General features: G+C 36.6%; 1 protein-coding gene across 1 annotated transcript in view; it reads right to left on the minus strand.

Annotated features, from left to right (window-relative positions):
- The window catches only part of Hook1 (hook microtubule tethering protein 1), a 48,024-nt gene that overhangs the window by 3,681 nt on the left and 20,036 nt on the right, over positions 1–24,307 (minus strand). Inside the window, exons 8-21 of the mRNA XM_052716283.1 lie at positions 24,013–24,096; positions 23,080–23,246; positions 21,673–21,813; positions 20,469–20,670; positions 19,803–19,913; positions 15,689–15,776; positions 15,552–15,612; positions 11,011–11,151; positions 9,391–9,484; positions 7,840–7,874; positions 7,243–7,325; positions 6,564–6,664; positions 1,974–2,075; positions 117–185 (exon numbers count right to left, since the gene is read on the minus strand). Coding sequence (XP_052572243.1) covers positions 117–185; positions 1,974–2,075; positions 6,564–6,664; positions 7,243–7,325; positions 7,840–7,874; positions 9,391–9,484; positions 11,011–11,151; positions 15,552–15,612; positions 15,689–15,776; positions 19,803–19,913; positions 20,469–20,670; positions 21,673–21,813; positions 23,080–23,246; positions 24,013–24,096 — 1,479 coding nt within the window. The remainder of the gene's footprint in view (positions 1–116; positions 186–1,973; positions 2,076–6,563; positions 6,665–7,242; positions 7,326–7,839; positions 7,875–9,390; positions 9,485–11,010; positions 11,152–15,551; positions 15,613–15,688; positions 15,777–19,802; positions 19,914–20,468; positions 20,671–21,672; positions 21,814–23,079; positions 23,247–24,012; positions 24,097–24,307) is intronic.

Consider the following 24,307-nt stretch of genomic DNA (forward strand, 5'->3'; position numbering starts at 1 on the left):
CTGGATCTCATAACACAACTGTACTGTATTAATATAAAACATATGTCCTTCTATTATTCTGGTCAAGGAAGTGATCAATAGAGCTTAATCTTACTCATTGCTGAAACACAACATACCTTGTTATACCAGGCAGAAACAATGAGTTTTTCCTCATAATCACGGAATTTTGCTACTTTACATTCACTCTGAAAAAGAAAATAATGATTAAGACAATTAAAATATCAGAAATTGCCCCAAATTACTAAAAACCAAGTAATTTCTTTACTATCTCACTGCCAGAAAAATGCATTCGTGACGTACACAAATTAGTCAAAATAAAGGAGTGAATTATGCAGAATACAATCAAAATATCTTTAGCAAAGACAACGAATGTGAGTAATCTTCATTTTAGCAAAGTTACTTAGAAACAGCAACTAACTTACAGACACACACACACACACACACACACACACACACACACACACACCCTTAGAGATTGATTTCCTGTGCTACTAATTCCCATGTCTTGAGACAAAAGCAACTGGTTGAAATATCAACATGGTGCTGTACCTATGGAGGAGTTGAAACCAAGGAAAAAAGACTCAGTAAACAAAGTGCTAGGCTCCTCGGCACAACCTTTTCCTATTAACTCTTGGCAGCCTATTTACGAGACTAACAGTGGCTAGATGCATGCATGCACCACTGTGCGGACTGAAGTACCATTATTATTCTAATACAGTCATTTCTGCAGTTCTGATGAGCACCAGATATAGATGACACACATAAAAAAACGTAATACTTAACGCATATATCTTCCCTGAGCAACATGCTCTCAGTACAGAAAGTGCAGGACCAAACACCCAGAGAACACCCTCTGCCATTCTACTTCTCTTTCTTCTTATGCATAAGCCATGAATAACTAAAAAGTAAGCACCCATATGCTGTGAGTTAATGGAGGCTTTTCCCTCAGAGTCCTCTAGGGAAAGGTACTATTTTGTTATTGCTCTTTTAGGATTCGAACATTAGCAATGGTGTGCATTATTCACTCACCTCCTCTGTGAAATAAATGGTCAACACACTTGAAAAACTAAGATTTCAAAGATTATCCAGTCAAATGTTATTATTTTGGACAAGCCCACACAAAGAATCAAACAAGAGAGGTGAGGACTAAGATAAGTTACCAATAAAGCTGCAAGCCCAGCCTCTGATTTACACAATATTTAATGCTGGGGCTACAAAAATGAGACAGACTACTTCATTCTCAAGATGTTGGAAAACATGCTTCTGTTATGCAATGCAAGAGGACTTCAGTGAACTGGGACTCTGGAACATGGTACAAGCTCCTTTTGTGTAAATACAGAAAACATTTTAGAGGAAGAGAGTTGGACAATTGAGTTAGAATGTGAACATAACATTCCCTGTGCATTTTACAAATATGGCATGGTCTGAACAAATTCTGAGAGCAGGCATACACCAGCCTGGAATATGTATTCTAGATGCAGGAAAGAGAAGGTATTAAAAGTTTTGAGGGAAAATAATTCCATCACAGCTCATACTGACTTTATTGGGAATCATACAAGGAAACAGTGTATGAACAGACTAGGTATGTGAAAAGAAACCAATCATAGTTCATGGGGAGGTCAGAAAACATAGCTCAGCACAGCTTCTTTGTATGATTTCAAAAACAGCACCTACTCTTACCACAGTGTTAAAAATAGCAGTCCTGTAAAACATTTTACCAAAGAAACTAATAAAGTAATTATGAAATCTAACACAAAACTGTACAATGTCACATCCACCTGACTTCATAAAAATGATGTAAATAGTAGTACAAAAATGCCTTCAATAGTTAAGAACTCAGGTTCTTAGCTTAGCAGGGTCACACCATGATTAGTAAAGGTTTTATGAAACCTCATCATGAATGGCAAATATGACAGAAGTGAATTCCCAGTCCTCCAGGGAGGGTGAGGAGGTGAGTGCTGTGGAGGCTTTACCTCTAGAATCTCAATTCTTCTTTCCTTCTCCGCCAGCTGCTTTCTAAGTAACATTATTTCTGCTGATGCTGGATTTAATTTGGGATCTAAAGTTTTTATTACCTGTATAAAGAGAAAAGTCATGTCCACTTTGTCTTCAAAAGCATCAAAAATGTAAGAATATGTTTTATAAAATTTATAACATAGATTATCCATGAAGTCACTAGGAGCTTATTTACAACTTAAAGAACAAAAAAAAATGGGAAAACAACACAAAAACAAACTCCTCTTGTCTATGTATTCAATGGCAGCTACTTAGCCTTTTTGTTATTTAAACTTTGAATACTGAAGTTTATTTGTTTAGCTTTTTAAAGGTAATTTAGCATTTTTATTTGGGGAGGTGACCTGGTCATGACTCCATACTCTGCTCAGAAGCCTTGTGCTTTCTGCCTCTTTCTAAACAAAAGGTAGCCCTGAAGGGCTTCCACTGCCTTCTTGCCCTTATCTCTAGGCGTCTGTCCACGTGTACATATGTGTACCATGTGTTTGCTCTGTACCTACAAAGGCCAAAAAAGGCCATCAAATTCCCTGGAACTGGAGTTACAGGTGGTTGTGCGCCATCAAGTGGGTGGTAGAAATCAAACCTGGGTCCTGCATGCTTATCAAATCTACTTGCTTTTTATTTCTGAAACATAGCTTTGTTGCATCTTTATGCCCTTCAAGATGATCACTGTGGACACATGGGAGCTCTCCACCGAGTTTGCTGTTTCCAGGCCTGACCTACTGAATATTTTCTCTGCAGTCTATATTGTCTCTTCTCACCTACTAGTTAGACAATGTTAAGTAAACTTGGGCTCCTGTGTCATGACCTGAATGACCGCACTTCAGAGCCCCTCTCATGTATGACTAGATACACTACAATTAGGAAGGAAATGTTCATCATGTGAAGCCTTAAGATTCAGGGTTCAACTTTCACTACAGCTTGTATTGACATCTTAACCAGTAAATATATGGGATCTAAATATTAAGACAAATAAATATACTACTGTTGTAGAATGTTACTTTTTTTTAAGGTGTGTTACTTTTGTTTATGTTGTATTTGTTTAACTCTGTGAAGCTCTGTTACTTTGCCTGTTTAAAACACCTGATGATCTAATAAAGAACTGAATGGCCAATAGCAAGGCAGAAGAAAGGATAGGCAAGACTAGCAGGCAGAGAGAATAGACAGAAGGAGAAATCTGGGAGGAGAAAAAAAAGAAAGGAGCTACAGAAGGAGGAGGATGGGAAAAGCCCAGAGGCAGAGTGTAGTAGGGATAACATAAGTTAAGGAAAGCTGGTAAGCAACAAGCCAAGCTAAGGCTGGGTGTTTAAAAATAATAGCCTCTGTGTGTGATTTATTTGCGAGCTGGGTGGTGGGCTCCTCAAAAGAAATAACAACAACAACAACATTTTGGTGCCCAACTTGGGGCTTGAATTTCCTTAGTGCCTGAGAAAGCTTAAAAAAAAAATATTGCTCCTTTAAGAGTTTCTGTGTGCTGGTGAGCCTTGAGCAGTTACTACGTTAAGTAGGAACAAAAACTAAGTAAAAACTCCTGCCACAGTGCAAGCATCGGCATTCTAGAGCTCTAGGAAGGTTGAATCAGTTCCTGGTCACAAACCTCCAACCTGCCAAGAGTTTCATGCTTGGTTTTCACAACACAAGAAGTGGGCAGAGTCAGTCGTGTGGAGGATCCAGGTGCAGGTTAGCAATTTAAAGGTTTGTTCATGAGGTCAAAAAAGGCTAAAGATATGCAATAAAGGAGGTCCAGACAGAAAAACCTCTAAACTGGTTACAGTGTGTTTAACAATGTGAGTAGGCTTAAGAAAAGAAAAACAGTAGAGTCATAGAAAGAAATGTATAGTTTAAAATTAATAATAAAATCTTGAAAGAGACAGTGAAAGTAATATAAAAGAAAAAAAGCCATATAAGATGGGAAATACACAGGGAGTCTGGATCCTGTATGTTATTGTGTTGATTTTGAATTTTTTTGATTGTTGAAAAGCAAAGGACAGCTGCAAAGAAACCTGCAATTGAATGAGGGACTGTTGAAATAAATCAATCAATATACTTTAGGACTGCCTTAACTTTTAAAAAGTCAAAAAATATATTTTTTGAATAAAAATAAAAAATGCTTCAGAGTTTTGTTCCCACAGGAGATGAGAGGCTGTGGATTCCTTCAGGGTTAATATGGATCAAGTTTGATGAGGCGAGACTTCTTGAATCTTTGCAGGTGATATCTATCAGCAAAGGTTATTGCTGGTTTTCCCAGGACTTGGCCATTATCTCAAATTTTCTCCCTGGGACCTTAAAGATGCTTTTTCCTCCACAAACAGCTGGAAGCAGTATGGAGAAAACTACGCCAACATTTCCAAGAGATTGGGGTGTGGGTGGTTTTTGGTTATTTGGTGGGTTATGGATGTTTGTTATCATTTAGGGGAATATAGAATATTGATACGAATTTAAAGTTATTTTCGTTACACTGTATATATGGTTCTAATCTAATTGTTTAAAGGATTTTTGTATGCTGATAAAAATTTAAGGTTATTTTTGTTACAACATATTGCATGTATGTTTCTATTTTTGTTTGAGGTATTATACCTATGCAGTTTGTTTAAAAATGTAAGGTAAAAATTCTAGTTTTTGAAAGCTGTTATTATAAACTATGTAGGATAATCAGGAAACAGAGGTTAGTGGTTAGTCTTTATAACAATCAAATTTGTAGATATGTTAGGTATGCTTCGAGATCATATAGATATATATTTTAGATAGATAGTCTTCACACCATTCAAAGACCTACAGAATATGGCATTTAAAATGTTAACTTAGGGCTTTTCATGACAGTGAGACATATCTGCTCCTGGCAGCACAGTTTACTTCAGAGATGATGGGCACTGAAGAAACTCCTTATGGAGTTTGCGTTCACTGTGGCAAGGTTAGCCACTGGGCAAAGAAACTGCTCTTGCCTTTGACTGCTGATAATATGTTGTATAAACTGGACATGCAGGACCCACAGAAAAGTGACCACTGAGCTTTGCCAAAATAAAGCAGGATGGTCCTTCAGGGTTGCTGCTTCACAGAAGAAACTGCCACACATTCTGCAGGACACAGAGGAAAGTGACTGACAAATTTTGCCAATATAGGTGAGACAGTCTTTCAAATCTCCTGCCTCACTGAAAAGTCTACCAGCTACTATGGGCCTGTAGGCTAAAGATGGATGTACTAACGTTGCAGAGAAACTTTGGATGACTGTCCAGGAAGCCAAATGTCTCTGTTGTTAGATAATATTACATCCTTCTGGGTCTTTGATGGAGTTGAAGACTAGATAGTTATAGTTTCAGTCTTCCTTATTTATGATAGAAAGTAAATTATGTATAAACCTTTGGAGTTACTAAGATGGATGGATGGTAGAATTCTTTTTCTGAATTTGCTAATTGTAAATGGACTGAATAATGTAAATTAATTCTTATTTGATAACTGTTTTTTTGTATGTAGTTGTACTATATTAAAGTTAAAACCTTTTTATTTAGACAAAAAGGAGGAAATGCTGTAGAATATTACTGTAAGGTGTGTTACTTTTGTTTATATTGCATTTATTTAACTCTATGAAGCTGTGTTACTTTGCCTATCTAAAACACCTGATGGTCTAATAAAGAACTGAATGGGCAATAGCAAGGCAGGATAAAGGATAGGCAGGGGTATCAGGAAGAGAGAATAAATGGAGAAATTTTGAAGAAAAGAAGGAGTCAGAGAAGGAGGAGGATTCCAGGGGCCAGCCACCCAGCTACACAGCAAGCCACGGAGTAAGAGAATGGGAAAAGCCCAGAGGCAAAAGGTAGCAGGGGTAATATAAGTTAAGGAAAGGTGGCTATCAACAAGTCAAGCTAAGGCCAGGTATTTGTAAGTAATAATGTGTGTGATTTATTTGGGAGCTGGGTGGAGAGCTCCCCCCCCAAAAAAACGACACCAACAACATACTACTATTAGTTTAAAGTTGTACCTCCATGAAATTCCTTAATTTACTAAATAGAAAAGAATGTATTAATATTCTGAGAGAATATTTATATGTGGTATTCATGAAAGTAAGACTATGAAAACAATATTTCACAGATATTTGAGCTAAACTATACAATAAGGAAAAGTAAGAATTTAATCTGATGAACATCAGGATAGAGTTTAAGTCTCTAAAGTGTAAAATAAGGCTAATTTGGTACATTCCAAGAGATTGTCTCCATAAAAAGGTAAACAATTTCATTCATTTTGCTAACACTCTAGTAAATTTTATTCTCAGTGAACATGCTGAGACCTTAGCACATAAGTCTAAGTTTGTTGTTCTAAAAGTAAAAGACTTTATATCATAGTAATCACTTTCTTTTCCTAAGGTCATATTTATCTGACACTAAGTCAGACTGAGTATGCAAGACTCACATAGAAGATGGCAGAAACCTGACAGGCAAGGCAAGGCAGAGATGAACAAAGTGACTAGGTTCAGACACAGACTTGCAGTACAATCAGAACTAGGGATGACTAGAAGATGGGATACAAGGAATCAGCTGAGCAGGTGGGTCACTCACATTTCTGGCTTTCTCTAAGTACATTTTATATCTCTCCTCCATTGCTTTCATGTCTTCATCCTTCTTTTGAAGAGCAGCTTCAAGCTCACTGATCTTTTGGACTATTTGTGAAAAAAAATTAAACCTATTATCACATATTCAAAACACTTGATCCTCACACAAAAAATGTATTTATCAAACTTATTTTCCAATGACCACTAAGAGAGCTTCCAAGAAAAAGCCTCTAATTTCTTCTTAGTAATTTATTCTTATCTAAAATTTCTGAACTACAAGTAATATATCCTCAATCACCGTCTATAATCTAAATGTTTCTACCTTTCTAACAAACATTAAGAATGTGAAATATACTGTTCAATGTAATCACAACCACAAGGAAAGAAAATAAGACATTGTTTTGAAGTTCATTTTAACCCATCTTGAAATTATTTTACTTAGATTCTACAGTATTAACTTGACTAGAATTTACAATGTTTGATACTCCTTTATATCAATCAGTTCATCTTATTAAAATTGTTTTTTGCTTTAAAATTATATATACAAATGAACTTAGCATTAAAAATTAGCATGGTTCTTATGCAATGTGCACACTACACACTGTGTAAAGATGGATCTATTTTCTTATCTGCTTCACTAGAAGGGCAGATCCTGAGCAGTGTGTCCAGATTTTACACAAACTTACCGTTCTGACTTATATCTGGCTGAAGGTCTTCAATGAGCTCCTGTTTCTTCTGTAATTCTTCATGGACTTCTGTTAGTTTTTCCCTAAGTAGTGGAGAGAGCATGGAGCTTGGTGTCAAACAGACCTAAGAATGAAAACTGGTCTTTGCCACAATAATGTTTGGACTTTGGGCAAGAATCAATCTAATCTTTAGTTTCCCACAGGTAAAGTGGGAATCTATTTACCTAACTACAGGGTCTGCTTAGTAGATGTTAATGCACCTGACATGGTACATTCCAAAGCCTTGCATTTTCCCTAAGCACTTACACTTACTACACAACTGAAAGGAAATGCTTTATAGAGTTAGCAGCCACAACGTCAAATTGGTTGGCTAATAAATGTCTGCTTAGTTAAGTCTGTCAGATGATGTTGGCTGTTTAAAAATGTAGGAGTTGGGCTGGCTGCCAGGCATGAGCAGATGAACATGTTTTCTCTTGCTCTTGGTAGCAGTGGTGAGTAGTCTGGGCCTGTGCTTTCATTCACCAAGTCAGAAAAGGACATTTTCCAGAAGCTTCTACAACCCTTCCCCCTTTGAAATGAAACATCAGTTTTACTTACATATGAGCTTCCAACTTCTGCTTTAGTTTGCTGGACTATAAAATTAAAAATAGTTGCTGTTAAGATGACTCACTTGGGAAGGATAAATTTCCCAAACATCTAAATCTCCTCACCTCTTTTAAAGTTATATTATGTAAAAATAGACTTCAAAACATGTACTTGTAATAGCATAGTTTCTAATACCTAAAATTTTAGGTATATTTTCTACATCAAAAGGAAATAAGAATGGGAAATGAAGCAATGAACAGTAACAAAAAAAGTCTGCTTATTTTTGAACATAATAAAAATTAAACTTGAACTTGAAGAAAAATAGCAAATCCAAGCTGAATGTGATATATTGAGGAGTATCAAACATTTCAGTATCTAATTAATAACTATTGAAAAATACAGATGTTAATATTTATCTTATAAAACTATCATTGTAAATGAAAGCACTTTAATATCAACATTAAAATGAGGCAACTGGATTTTTATCACAAACAAACTTAAAATATCAAGTTTCCTCTTTTAAAAGTAGTACTTTTAACCATAACAGTAGTTCCACATCAATTAGGTACCTGTAAAACTCTGATAACATGGACATCAATACATTAAAAACAAAAGGTGAAGGAATTAACAATCTTCAAAACACTGCAACCCAAAATGTTGTCCCCCAAATAGGTGCCGTTTTAAAAGTATTCCCAAAGTGGCTTAGTGATATCTGTATTAGAGAGGATACAATACCGTATATATGCACATATGAGATGCCGCCATGCATGAGATGACTTCTATGTTCCAAGCCCCCAGGGAAAAAAGAGAAAACCATATAAAGTATACAAAAGACAGAAGGGAAATTCACCCCTTTCAACCTGCCTTTCCACCTCTCCTCACTTTACAGCTTCCTCCCCCACCAGTATTTTCTATCAACTGGTATTTGCTAACACATCCAGATCTACTTTTTCTTTTAATCAACTACATCTCCCTCAATTCTTTTCTTCCCCACATATAAAAGTAAAGTATGGGAAAACTGCTAGGTATGTCAAAAATTCAGATTAAATCTATCTCTTTTCAAGTCTTCCCATCTCAGCCCACACTGTCTAAAATGTTTTGAGATGAAAGTAGGGGAAACATTAGGGGTGATGTCTTCAAAACTGTGTCAATGTCCTTCACACTCGTCATGATTTCTTCAATGATCTGTCAGTTGAAACTACTTGTTTCCTATTAGGAAGCTTTTTCAATTCTGAGTGCTGATTATTCTCATTTCGCTTTTTCTTCAGGACAAGCTTGACAAAATCCCAGTAGATCTGTTAGGCCTCAAAGCATCACTGTCTGAGTCAAGGCTTAGAGAACTTAAGTATAGGTGCCAAGCAGGACAGATAGAAATCACCTTACGATATATGTGAGCAATCTAAAAGACTTCAAGTTGGCAAAAATCACTGCATCTGTTATGCAGATATATACGGTATTTGAAGGTACCGTTAACAAAAAGGGTACCATTTCAAATGCAGAGAAGTAGGTAGTGGAAACTATTAGAGAATACACATAGAGCAAGTTAAGGACTCTGTTACTTACACTTTCGCCTTCAGTCTTGGAGCCCTGTTCTTGTAACGATTTCTGGAGGTCCTCAATTTGCTGCTGCAATTCTCCAATGCGCTCCTTGCTCAATCTATTGTGACATGAGTTGGTATTTATCTACTCATATTTAAAGTTAAAGCAGTTAGGGGTCTATAAAAGTGCATTCATGCAACTTAATACAAGTGCTAGCATAAATAAGTACAAGGCAATTATCTGTGGAAAGCACAATAGGGAGAACAGGATGTCACTTCTGGGGAAATAAAAAGAACTTTTCCTCTCTTAAAGCATATACGTGCAATACTGAATGTAGTCACATGTCTATCATTCTTTATCAGCTCACCAAAAGCTGAAACCTAGTATTTCTAGGGTTAGCAAGATAGTAATTGTCAAGTCTCTTCAGAAAGGTCAAATGTACCCTATTTTACTCACAGAAAACAAGGTTCAAGTGTTCGAAACCCCAGTGGTCTCTTGACAATCTGGTAAAACCTGGATAAACAAATCCAGCTGCACCCATCTCTACACTGAGTATCTCCTTAATGAAGTAAGTTAGAAGACACTCAGCAGTCAGGTTGGCAGATGCTTTCAATGTGGAATCCAGAGCTTAGAAGCTTTCTAACTTCACTAAGTTTCTGACCCACTCCATCTCCACCTCCTTATCCATAAAAAAGGTGACCACAGTCACCAATTCATAGTGAGGATTTACTGAACTTGTCCGTAAAAGTGCTTGTAAGAAACTATTATTTATGAGAGTGGAGAAATAGCTCAGCATAGGACACTTGCTTGAAGCCCTGGCTTCAGTTTCCAATAGTGAAAAAACAAGATTGAAGCATAGAAGGAAGGGCATTATGAAGATTTTGACAGGAAAGTCATAGAAGTCAGATACAAGTATTGTTTAGGATGATAAAAAGTTTAAGTGGAACCAGGAAAGCACACCATTTGCTGTAAATACATTAACCAGCTTCTTCCTGTGTCTATAGCTGAATAGTCTGAATTTAAGTAACTTGACAAGAAACAGTGACTGAGTTAAGCAAGTGGAATTCTAATTGACCACACAAAAAGGCCCATGTTTAAATACCACATCATTTCCATTTTCATGTATTACTCTATGACTAAAATGTAAATTTCCATGTCAAAGATTGTATTTTTAAAATACAAATTTTTGAAAAATTTTAGCTCACCAATATAAATCTCAGTAAAACATTTTATTCTATTTAAAAAGGTAACTTTTGATCTGTGTTAGGTATTACTTAATATAATATTATTGAAATAAAAAAACTTGTGTTTAAGAATTTTAAAAACTTGACTATAGAATCTGTGTCTTATCTACACACCAACTGTAGTAGCCGCTAAACCATTATTTACCATTTGTTTTCTTTCGGTTGTGACGATATCTAGTGAACATCAAGAATAAGTATCCTGGCTAGCTAAGTCTATTAAAACAAACACATTATTCTATATTTTATGATAATATCACTGAACTAAATCCTTTGAATTCTTCACAGAGTAAGGACTACAGTGGTGAGAAACACCTGCTTGGCAATACCACCTATTCAGGCCATAGTGCTGTTTCCTACTTCTACGTAACTGAGTCACTTGACTTCTAATGGCAACAGTCACCTTTGTTCAGTTTCCAACTCGTTCATCTTGCGGTGCTTCTGCTCCAGCTGCTCCTGCAGCTGCTCGATGCGTTCATTCTCTGTCCCTTCCTGCTGCAGGCGAAGCATTTTGTTTTCATGCTGCAGTCGAATGAACACCTCTCTAATGTCGAAAAGCATTTTTTTAATTTTTAAAATAAAGTTTACAATATATTTTCAAGTTGTTGCTACATTTATATACTTAGTGTGTATACGTATGTATATGTGTTTGTGTACACATGTTCCATGGTATTCATGTAAAGGTCAGAGGGCAACTTGTGGAGTCAGTTCACTCCTTCACCACGTGGATCCAGGGATAGAATGCAGGTAGCTAGGGTTGGCAGAAAGTACCTTAACCCACTGAGCAATCTCACTGGAACCACCATATTATTTTAAGGGAATTCCTATCTACTCAATAGTTCTAATTTTAAAATAAGATTAAAAACTCCTGAAAGTTTTAAAGAAACACTGTATGCCTTGCAAGGTCACACCTCAAAAGTTAAAGGTAACAGTATATGATCATGAGCAACACCATTAAACAAATATGTAAATCCCTAGATAATACGACTTCACTTTTAAATTTTAGCAACTTCAGGAAAAGTATATTCTTAGGATGTATATGATAAAACACAAGCAAATGTAAGAAAACAGTTTGCCTAAAAATCTTAATACATTTTTATGATCATTAGTCTCACTATACATATTAAGAAAAACTTTTGTGTATCTGTATCACATTGTCACTATCATTTATCAGTTGAAGGACATTTTGTTGTTTTCATTTCTTTGCTATTGTGATGTTGAGTCTACTGGGCATATGCCAAGGAGTGATTTATTTTTAACTTTATGAGATTTGGTTGTAAAGAAAAATGGAATCATGAAATCAGCAGGTAAAGAGTTGAAAGAAGAAAATATTTGGAGGCGACCCAGATCCAGAAATATAAATGCTCCATTTCTCTTTTTTGTCCTTCCAGCTCTGAATGTCTAGGAGTTGAGTATCTACCTGGAGTAACCACAGAACCCTGAAAAGTCTCTAGAGATGGGAAGAGTGAATAATGGGGGCTATGAAGTAGTAAATGGGAAAAATGGGGAGGAAAGTAAGTTGAAAGGGTTCAAATAGTACAGTCCCAAGGGAAGTGCTAAACAGAAAGGATGTTTTTGGGTGGGAGAATCATTTATGTTCATCTAAAGTTATGTATAACTAGTTGCAGAGGTATTTATTTTTTTAAATGAAGTTATGCCACTTACTGTGATTATGCTTTCCCCAAGAACCAAAGAGCAAGAAAACCCCAGTGTAGGTATAAGAAACTCCTTTATAGTTGTTGGTTAGAGGCATCTAAGAGACTCCTAAAACAATATAGGCTGTTGCTGTTGCATTTGGTTGCCTCTCAGAAGTTGAAGCTAAGTCCCTGTTGTGGAAGACACCAGGCACTTATGACTTAAGAAGAATCCAGCAGAATCTGACCTGGAAGTCTCCTCTATGAGGAGTAGATTTTACAGTACTTGAAGATGCTAAGAAAGCTGCCAAGGAAGAAAAGTAATCAGTAGTCCTACCCAGCCATGGTGCTTATAGACCACAATGCCCAGCATGACAAGACAACCCAAAAGATACAATATTGGCACTTAAATCTTGGTAACTGGACTTGAGGCCTACTCAATAGAATCTACTAGTGCTGCTACTTCCCCAAGTCAGTATATAATCTTTTTTTTTTTAAGTGATTGAGGGTTCTTTTTTTTTTTTTTATAAGATTTATTTATTATGTATACAGAAGAGGGTGCCAGATCTCATTACAGATGGTTGTGAGCCACCATGTGGGTGCTGGGAATTGAACTCAGGACCTCTGGAAGAGCAGTCGGTGCTCTTAACCTCTGAGCCATCTCTCCAGCCCCAGTATATAATCTTTAACTGCATGCTTTTTTTTTTTTTCTTTTTTAGACAGGGTCTCACTATGTAGTGCTGACTGGCCTAGAACTCAAGAGATCTGCCTGCCTCTGCCTCAAAGCACTGGGATTAAAAGCATGTGTCACTATGCTCAGCTTTAGAATGTATTTTTAATACTTATCCTTATACCCACAGATAAGTGTACCTCTTGGCTCTCAGCCAAGAAACTTCTTTTTGCTGCTGCAGGAGACCATTACAGGAATCCAGAACTGGTCAAAATGCTAAGAACAACTGACTGTGGGGTGCTCAGCACCGACTCATACATCTACAACACAATCCTAAATCTAAGCCCCTGGAACATGGCAGAAAAGGGGGTGGGAAGATTGCAAGAGACAGAGGACTGTGGTGATATATCGTGTTCCCCAAAATATTGTGCACCCTAATAAACTTATCTGGGGTCAGAGAACAGAACAGCCACTAGATACAGAGGCTAGAAAATGGTGGCACTCACGCCTTTAATTCTAGCATTCCAGAGGCAGAAATCCGTCTGGATCTCTGTGAGTTCAAGGCCACATTGGAAACAGCCAGGCATGGTGACACATGCCTTTAATCCCAGAAAGTGAGCCTTTAATCCCTAGAAGTGAGGGCAGAAAGCAGAAAGGTATATACGGCATGAAAACCAGGAACTAGGCTGGTTAAGCTTTTAGGCTTTTGAGCAGCACAGTTCAGCTGAGATCCGTTTGGATGAGGACTCAGAAGCTTCCAGTCTGAGCAAACAGAAGCAGCTAAGGAATTGGTGAGATGGCTGTGGCTTGTTCTGCTTCTCTGATCTTCCAGCATTCACCCCAATATCAGCCCCAGGTTTGATTTTATTAATAAGACTCTTTAAGATTCATGCTATAGAGGACCAAGATACATCTGTTGAGAAATTTATCTTTTATATATGACAGGGAAGCTGCATGCATGAGATCTCAACTATATAGCTGCCTAAAGACCTGAGCAATGACAGCATCAGCTGGATGGGGAAATCTCACAAGATGTAGATGATACAGGCAATTAAAGGCTGCTGAGAGAGAATCAGTTTTCTCCAGGAATGAACCCCTAATTGGTTATCCAATTCCAAATGGCCAGGCCCCAAAACACATACATATCAGCGACACTAAATGGACTCAGCATGTAAGATTTATTTGGTTGTTTAATATATATGTAACAATGATAACTAAAGAGAGGTAATGAGTGAGGAGGGTACACAAAGGGGCTAGAGACAGAGAATGGTGTAAATACAGTACACATATGATATTTTAAAATATTTTTTTAAATTATTAATGGTTTATATAAAGGTCTTAAGGTATTTTTCATATTGAGATTCAATGCAATTTTCATTCTGATATTAAATAGGAAATTTACAATTTCTCCCTTTTCCAAATCTCATACTCCCAAAGCAACTACTTTCAACAAATTCAAATTTTGTTTTAAATGGCCAAAGCATCACTCTAAAACTTAAGCTCTATAGCCATTTAAAAACTGATTTTAGCATAATGATTGACTCAACAGCAAAGAAAATGACTCTCATTTTATATAACTACTCAGAAGTTTGTTAATGATATTGCTTTTTGTCTTCTTATAATTTTATAACTTGAAATGAGTTACTTAACTTCTAAAGTAAAGTAACTTTTGTTATATGATTTTTAGGCAGTAAGCTGCTTCTTTAATAACAAAGCAGATGACCTTACAGCCTAGTAAGAAAATTCAGGTTATATTAGAATGTTAGTTTGTGGGATTTTGCTTCTGATGTAATTTTAAACCTTGTGCTAGCAATTATAGTCTTGTCTATAAAGTTTAAAAAAAAAAAAGAGAATTTTATATTATTTGTCTATATTATTCTGAGAAAAATTTCCAAAAGGCCACCTACCCTAAGATTCTGTTTTTGAAATATTAATAAAAGGCAACTAGTACTGGTCATCTAGGGGCGAGATCTGAGGGGAGGGGCATGAATGGGGAACAACTGCTAATGGATATATAGGTCATGTAGTTGTAATGACAGATGGTTCTAAAATCAGATAATAATGGTGATGGTCACATTGTGACCGTGACAACTCTATGAGTATAGTGAGAAATATCAACCTATTATTTTAAGTAAATGAATTATATCTTAATGAAACTAAACAAAGGATAATCTGAGTTTTAATAAATAAAATCTGACTTGTGCCAAAGACTAATAATATTTTACAACTAGATAGGTAAAATGCCTAGAAGTAAATCACCATAAACAACCAGGATAAAAGACAGACTAAGGGGGAATGTCTACATTTATATTTTGTTTAATTTTACCATTGTTACCGACAATTCTTCTATTTTATTTTACTCAAATGGATATGAATGTCATATATTAAGAGTTTCCAGAGTTAAAAAAAAATAGAAAAATTATTTCAATACAATACAGGACTCATCATAAACACTAGACTGTTACTCTGCCAGTTCGTAAAACTTTACTTTTGACAATTTTTTAAATTGCTGGAGTAAAAACAAAGTTTTCAGCTCTATCATAATAACAAACTTATTAAATAATAAAATTTTTTAATTAAAGTACATGAAAAAAAGATAGACTAAAACCAATTGGCAATTACTATTAGGTACAAATTTACCTGTATTCCACTGGCATGATCTCAGCAGCGAGGTTCTCATAACTTTTTGTAGTAGATGCATCTAAGCAACAGAAATCAATTAGTTGTCATCAGTATTTCAATCATTAGAAAAACAAACTTACATCTGCCCAACTCACCAGCTTGATTTAAGTGATCTTGCTGTGCCTGTGAGCATCGTAGCTCCTCATTCGTCTCTTTCAGAGTGTCACGCTGTTCTATCAGTCTCTAAAAAAGAATTGTTCTATCAGCAGTTATAACCTCCACACCAATGAGTAGACAGCAACTGTGTATGTGCATAAATGTGCATGTGTGTGTGCAAGCATGCACGCCTTCCACACATGGGGTCCAGGGATCAAATTCAGGTTGTCAATTTTGACACCAGGAACTTTTATCTACTTAGCCACCTAGCCTGCCCAGAATTCATTTTCTGATTTGAAAACTTGACTGAAAAGCTGTAATGATCATGACTGATAGAGGGGGTACTAACACAGGGGCTAGACAGATAGTCAATGTAAGAGAGCCAAAAGGCAAGATCTATGCTCTTACATTTCTGGTCAAGTATGTATTTATTTTTAATTAGTAGGGTCTTTTGTGGGTAGTTTTAGATTAATTAGAAAAATCAACAGGACACCCCAAGTTTCTATGCATTCCCTCATCTCTCATCTCTCTTCCACTACCAGTTTCTGTATTTCTAACACCTTGCACTGTTGTGACCAATGTGCCAGTGTGAGTACACTATTGTTAATGCGTTCCAATGTGTAGGCTTTGCCCTTTCTGTTACAGATCCTATGCCATGTATGCACCATAACAGAATCATGATCTTCTGGCTTGTATAACTAGAGTGACAAGACAGTTTCAATGAAGAAAGAACAGTCTTTTAAACACATGAGGACGGGACAGCAGACAGCAGCCTACAAGTGAGTAAGTTGGATACTACGTCACATCATATACAAAATGGAACACAGACTACATATAAGAGCCAGACTCTAAAACCTTGCAAAAGAACACAAAGAAGTAAATCAAAACCAAGAAAAACAGACAACTGTGACTTAAAGTAAACAGGAAACTTTTGCTGAAAACAGGACTACTGTGAACATGAGAAGATAACACACAGAATCAGAGAAAATGTTCAAGAATTACTTATCTAAGAAAGGATTTGCATCCAGAATATATATTAAAAAAAAATCCTCACACTGAAAAAGCAAATAATTGAAGTGAAACATGGGAAGGATCTTAAGAGCCATAAAGTATACATACTTGCTCAATGACCTTAGTTATTACAGAAATGCAAGTAAAAATTCACATTCACTAGGATAGCTAAAATAAACCACAATGTCAGGAAAGTGTTGGCAAGGACACAGAAAAGAGATTAAATATACTTATGATAAGGCACTATGTTACCTTTCTTAGAATGCACTCCAGAGGAATAAAAAAACACTCACATAAAAATGTGTGAATAAACCAGCAACAATATTCATAATAGCCCAAAGTGTGATGAGTCCCAATGTCCACACACTGACGACCAGACAAATGAAGCATGCTGTATCAACACAATGGGCATCATTTACCAAGACAGTATACCATATAAAGCTTGAGCGAAAATATGGGTGACCTTGAACAAGATAATCGCAAAACCTAGTCATGTCACTGCATGCTTCAGACAGGCCAGCAAAATGCAGAGACAGCAAGTCCATAAACAGTTGCTGAGACTGATGGAAAGGAGACCAGACTGTATGCTACCTGCTAATGTAAAGAATTTCTTTTTGGAAGTACAGTATTCTCAAACTTGATTACAGTAATGATGGCTCAATTCTATGGATACATATTAAAAGCCTTGTGTGATGGTTTTAATTTTCAACTCCATTGAACTGAAAAATATCAGCAAAGCACAGCTATGAGGCTGGCAGGTTGGCACTTCAGAGATGATTGGATCATGAGGACTCTAAACTGATGAATGGATTAATTCTTAGTGGATTCACAAGATGACAGTATTAGATGGTAAAGAATCAAAACTGGACTTAGTGGGAGGAAACAGACGTCTTTGGGCCATGTCCTTGGGGACCTCCTGTATTCCTCTCTCTGCCCATCATCTACCATGAGCTAACAGTCTCTTCTTCCAAAGTATCACTGCTTCTATTGTGTTTCCCCCTACTACAGGCCTGCCAACAAAACAGGCCATTATGAATAAAGCTTCAGTAACTGGTAAGCTAAAATTATCTTTCCTGTCATACATAAATGCCAGACATCCTGTCGTAGCAATGTGATTGCTAAATGACACCCATGGAACAGTATACTTTATAGAAATGGACATGGTATGTTCATAGATACTAATAAAGTTGTTGATGGTCCTTGCTTTAAGGTGACTGGATGAAAATCTAGACTATGCATTCTGTTATGTGTTGTCTTCAATTTCTATCATCAATGTTTTCTAACTTTCATGCAGAGTTCTTACACTTTTCTTGGTCAAACTTATTACTAAGAATTGCTGTGGGATATCTTTCTGTATGCTGTGAATATGTGTTGCTCTGATTGGTTGATAAAGATGCATCGGCCTATGGCAAGGCAGCTTAGAGGTAGGCGGAAATCCAAGCAGAGAGACAGGAAGAAAAAGGAGAGGTGGAGAGACGCCAGCCTGCCACCCAAGGAACATGCCAGCAGACTGGTAAGCCACAGAACATGTGGCAAAACATATGAATAGATGAATAGAAATGTGCTGTGGGATGGTCTGTATGTCAAATGCTCTGATTGGTCAATAAATAAAACACTGATTGTCCAGTGGCCAGGCAGGAAGTATAGGCAGGACTAACAAGAGAGGAAAATTGAGAGAACAGGGAGGTGGGAGGAGACACTGTCAGCCACCGCCATGACAAGCAGCACGTGAAGATGCTGGTAAGCCACAAACCACATGGCAAGGTATAGATTTATAGAAATGGATTAATTTAAGATATAAGAACAGTTAGCAAGAAGCCTGCCACGGCCATACAGTTTATAAGCAATATAAGTCTCTGTGTTTACTTGGTCAGGTCTGAGAGGCTGTGGGACTGGCGGGTGAGAGAGACTTGTCCTGACTGTGGGCCAAGCAGGAAAACTCTAGGTACAGAAATGGGTTAATTTAAGTTATAAGAGCTAGATAGCAAGAGGCCTGCCATAGACTATACAGTCTGTATATAAGCCTCTCTGTGTTTACTAGGGTCTGAGCAGCTGCAGGACCAGACGGGACACAGAAAAACTTCTAGCTACAAAGAAATGTATTTATTTTGTAGCTATTGTCACTGTGACTTTTTTCATGATTTCTTTGCAGTAATCTCACTATTGGTGCATAAAACACCTACCAAGTTTGTGTGCTGATTTTGTCCTACAGCTTTACTAAATTTACCAATTCTAATTCTTCTTTAGTACTCTATATAAGAATCATATAATATTTCTAAAATGTCTAAACCACCCCAAATTATAAAGATTCAGTGCAGTCACCATGAAAGAATTGATAACAACATTTTCACAAAAGAATGACTGGGAAAAAGTTTTAATGCCTATGAAAGCACAAGAGATCCCAAATAGTCATGGCAATCCTGAACCAAGCAAACAATGGGAGCATCACAGAACTTGATATCAAAGTGTACTGCATAGAGCAGCATCCAGAACCAGAGTACTGGCAAAAAACAGACGAACTGACTGATGAAATGGAACATGAATACCATAAATAAATCCAGGCCTTTATAGTCAAATGATCCTCCATGAAAAGGACAAAAACTTAATATTCCAGAGAAAAGAATGCCTTTTCAATTACTGTTGCTCCCCCCACCCAAAAAAAAAAAAAAATCAAGCCGTATCTCTCATTGTGTAGTGCTATAGCAACCAAAAATGGACCAAAGACTTAAACATAAGGTTTTAAACTAGGAAATCACTAGGAAAAAAATATGTTTAGGATTCAGGTTAGTGGTTAGGGGTTAAGGATTAGGATTAGGCTCTCGACGCAAACCGATGGGCGAACCGCGCTATAAAAGTTGCCTTAAATATAAGGGAAGGCTTTGCCCTGGAGGAGATGGGAATGGGGGGGGGGAGGTGAGGGGGACGGGAGGGGGGAGAACAAGGGAATCCGTGGCTGATATGTAGAACTGAATTGTATTGCAAAATAAATAAAAAAAAAATAAAATTAAAAAAAAAAAACAACAAAAAAAAAGGATTAGGATTAGGGCAATTCAAGGCTACAAAAAAAAAGACATTTTTTTTTAATCACACATTTATGATCACCTCTTTTTCCTTGAGTAAAGCTTCATGTTTTTCTTCAAGCCGTTTCATCTCAAATGCTAGTGTATCTGCCCTTTTAGACTCAGAGGAAAGCTTAGTGTGAAGGTCCTGAACCTTTGGGCAGGAAAAAAAAAAAGGAAAGGAAAATAGTTCATGAGACTTATCAACTTTCAGGGTTGAATAAATGAACAAGGCGAATTGGAAACAGACATTTTAATTCTAAGTTATTTGGAAAAACAGAACATCAAAAAAAAAAGAATTACAAAAAACTCAACAAATTAAAATTAAAATAAGTCAAAATATTTAAAAGTAGGCTTTATTTTAATAATTTTCAAGGTTGTTTGGTAAATGGCACAACAGAGTATCTGAAGGTAGAGCTACCTTCTCTATCATTGCCTGGGCATTTGTCCAATTACCCAAACACTGACAAACAATAAGGGCTCAACAGGAAAACCTGAAGAGCTCAGAAGGCAGTACAAAGGTGAAGGATGTAGGTAAGTAAGATTCCGCAACTGTCCCCTAAACTACAATTGCAGAAAGAAGAAATTCATCAGGAGCACACAACTTACTACACTCGATATCTAACTTCTCTATCACTCTGGAAAATAAAAATGAAATCACAACACTGAACTCTTAATTTCATCAATGAGATATTCAGACATCGCTCACCTGGCGCTTATAGGTCTCTAGCTGCGCACGTGCTGCGTTGGCCTTCTTCAGCTCCTCTTCCAAGCTCACGGTGTTGTGCATATACATCATATTTGTCTCCTGTAAAGATTTCACCTGCTTACGGAGGTCATTTAGATCTTGCAGCTTCTGACGATACACTTCCACTGCCGACTCCAGTTTATTTGCTTTGTCTGAGGTAGCCCTGCATTAATAAAATGTATATGCACACATTTTTTTCTAGCTGCAAAATGAATACTCTAAACAATAACCAAAACATAAGCCTAAATCCATTTCAAGTTCATTATTTTTGTTGTAAAGTCATCAACTATTAAAATTCTCTAGATTTGACAGATTGACAGACTTTTAGCACAATGTATCAAAATGTATGATTTGGTACACATGACTAAGTAATTCTGAGCTATCTAGTTCCCAGGCAAACCACCTATATTGTTTAGCGAAGTTGTAAGTGTTCGATATGTTTATAAAGTTGATTCATTTGACAAATTTGTCTCTGGCAAAGCACTTTTCTTTAGAACTGCATTTATCTGACCAACTGTGCTAAAGCAAAAATGAACTGAAAAAAATTAAATCACTTCAATAACACACATAGGTCCAAATTAATAGCTATAATGATTTCTTTTCAAATGGGTATTTAAAACAGAAAAAATTAAAAAAATCACATAAAAACACTAACTTCCGCCCAGTGGCTGAAGGTGCTCCCGAGCAAGCCTGACACCTGCGTTCAGTCACCAAAGCCCACATGATCCCGGGAAGAGAACCAACTCCCACAAGGTGTCCTCAGGCTCCTACAACATGCATGCATACTCCCCAAATCATAGTGGCAGCTAAGCATACATTTTATATCCCACAGACAATCCTACCTGAAAGAAACGCTAGAATTCTTACCTATGCTGAGTTTCCCAAAATGCAGTAATGCATACGAAATCAGTAACGTACTATTGACAAAATTCTAAGAAAATATTATCATTTTGGGTTTCTGGGTTCTGATGTGAAACTGTCCTAACAAGAACTGAATGTTACATCTTTAAATGCAGGTCTAACTAATGAGCACAGAAGATGACCAGAAGTCTAAGTAAAAAGTGATCAATCCACAGGGATATTGAGAGTTTTGGTAAGACTGGAAATCACTCAAGTTATCTAAACAATAGCTGAGAAGTGGCATGAGGACCCGGATAGGCCGTACCTAAGAACATCTATCTCATCTTTCAGGGCTCTGGTTTCCTCAGCAAGGCTTGTCAGCTCATCGTTTCTGTGCTGAAATTCAATCAGCTGCTTTTCAAGTTCCTCACAGTGAACACGGTAATCATCTTTTGCAGCTTCAAGCCTTAAAAGAAAAGAAATATTTTTAATATAGTTTCCATCCTTTGTCTCCTCATTGAGATTTGAAGTGAATATGACATACTTAAATTCCACCTTCAGAAGAGGGAAAATTAAAGTAACTCTTAGCCATTAATATTGAAACACAAATGAAAGGTACATAATGTTGTGAGTTTTCACTTTACCTCTTATGTATATCTGGTTCTAACTGAAATTTTAATGGGCAAAGATACAGTAATTTTTTAAATACCTGATATGTAAGGAGGTAAAATATTAATTCTCAACTGATTAAGGACAATCAGTCTGGGACATATTGCTGTGTCAGAAAGTACACAAAAGAAAGATTACATTTAAAGGATACAATGGTGGACTTGGTCAAATCTCAGAGAGCAGAGCATCAAAACAAAGGATGAGAGTGACAGACAAAGCATCCACTGAGGAAGAATCAGTTAACGAACTCCTGGACTCCATTTTGAATGGGGAAAAGTTATAAAGAAATTGAGACAACTTATTGTATTTGAAAATGTTCTGTGGTTTAGATAGGAACATGGTGTCAATGAACAATCTCCTAATTATCATCATTATGCTATGTTTTGCTGTTTTTAGGAAATACATGCTGAAGCTTAGAGGGGGCTAAAGAATCTGCATTTCTCCAAAAATCTGAATCCCTAACATGAATACTGATTGTGCTAAACAGAGAAAGCTTTAAAAAATAATAATAATAATAATAATAATAACTATGAAACAGCTGTAAAAGGTATACAGGAAGGAGTTCCTTATATCTTGACAATTTTATTTTGCAAGTTTGAAATGATATGAAAATATATGTAAGGTACAATTAAAATGCTTGTTCTCAAGGTCTTTGCATAAGGCTCAGTAGACAGCCCATCAGAAACCACCAACCTTTACTAAAGACAAGAGCTTTGGCTGTTTATTGAGTGAAAAGCATCCTTTAAGCTTAAGATCTGCATCCTTTAATTACTGTTAATTTACTTATATGGTGCTCTCTCCAAGCCTCTGTGACCCCTCCAGCAACTCTTACTGCCAATGTCTGGCTTCTGTCTTTGAAGTCCTTTGTTTTAATGTACATAGTCTAACTGGTTAATATGACCGATCCCTGTGAGGAAGGCACTGCTTACACCATTTGGTATTTTTGCTAGGTGTACTTTAATCAATGTCCTAAGCATATATAATTCTCAATTATTGACTATTGATAATTATGGCTCTTTAGATATTAGTTTAACAAAACTGTAATTTCTACTAAAAATACTACCTGTAGTTTTCTTCTTGTAATTGTTCTAGTTGTAACTGTGCATGAAAATACTTTTTCGCAACCATTGTATTTGGATCATCAAAAGAGCCATCCAACTGGTCAAGCTTTTCATTCATCATCTCATTCTCGGAAACCAGTGAATTCTTCTCATCTTGAAGTGCAGTCACCTGAGAAACAAGCATCAGTAGCAAAGCCACCTCTGAAGAGCTGGGGGTTCTGTATTCTAATTCTGACTGAGGGATGAAACAGTTTGACTAAGAGGTGATTTTTAAGGATTCTTCCAACACCAGAATTCTGAATATAGGAATTTTAGGTCAAACAAGAGAAATCAAATCAATATTTCTAAATGTAAATCTGAAGAACATATAGTTTGAGGTCTAAGTTAATTTTCAGATGTAGTCATTTTCTCAGCCTAAATTCTCATTGAGGTTCACAGCAGAAAATAGCCAGTCCCATATTCTGGAGACAAGCATCTGTGGTTAAAGAACCAATAAACAAACAAACAAACAAACAAACAAAAAGCCAGCTAGACTGTTTTCAGTTGTACAAGGGAATTGCTCATCTAGTAAAATGATGAAATACATGTAAGTGGGTAATGGTAAAAGAGCTCAGGGGCTAAAGGGGCTTACATCCAAGTCTGTGGGCCTGAGTTCAACCTCACGGTGAAAGGAGAGAACCAAGTCCTGGAAGTTGTCCTCTTCCATTTTTATAACATGCAACTGAATCCTCATGTACTAAATAGCTGAAATTCTCCAGCTGGTATAATGTGTTTCTCAAAGACTAATCAAGCCAACAATTTTCAAAGTAGAGAATAATACTTATAAAACTCCTGCTTAAATGTTAAAGAATCATCATTTTAATGTCTCTTCCATGAAATAAAAACCAACCTTCAGAACATGTCACTCTTCTCTCCTCAGGACTCTCTGTCCATACCTGCATATCCAGTTCCTGGCACCTTTGCTTCAGCTCTTCCTTCTCTGCTGTGGCTTCCTGAAGCTCTTCTAATGCCCTTTTAAGCTGAAACAGAAAACATCATTCTCAGTAAACTACATTTAGTGAATCAGAATGATAAATCCTTCTATCAACGTGTGTATACTGATATGAGAAATCGTGTTTAAAAATCATCTGTTAACTAATGAGCCTTCATGTGTTGCCTTAGTGTGACATTTCCATGATCTTACTAATAGTTAGATAAGGTCCCACAGAAATGAAATTTTATGAAAATTCT

The sequence above is a fragment of the Peromyscus californicus genome, unplaced genomic scaffold (assembly GCF_007827085.1).
Source record: "Peromyscus californicus insignis strain IS unplaced genomic scaffold, ASM782708v3 Scaffold_5__1_contigs__length_169319896, whole genome shotgun sequence".
NCBI lineage: Eukaryota > Metazoa > Chordata > Mammalia > Rodentia > Cricetidae > Peromyscus > Peromyscus californicus.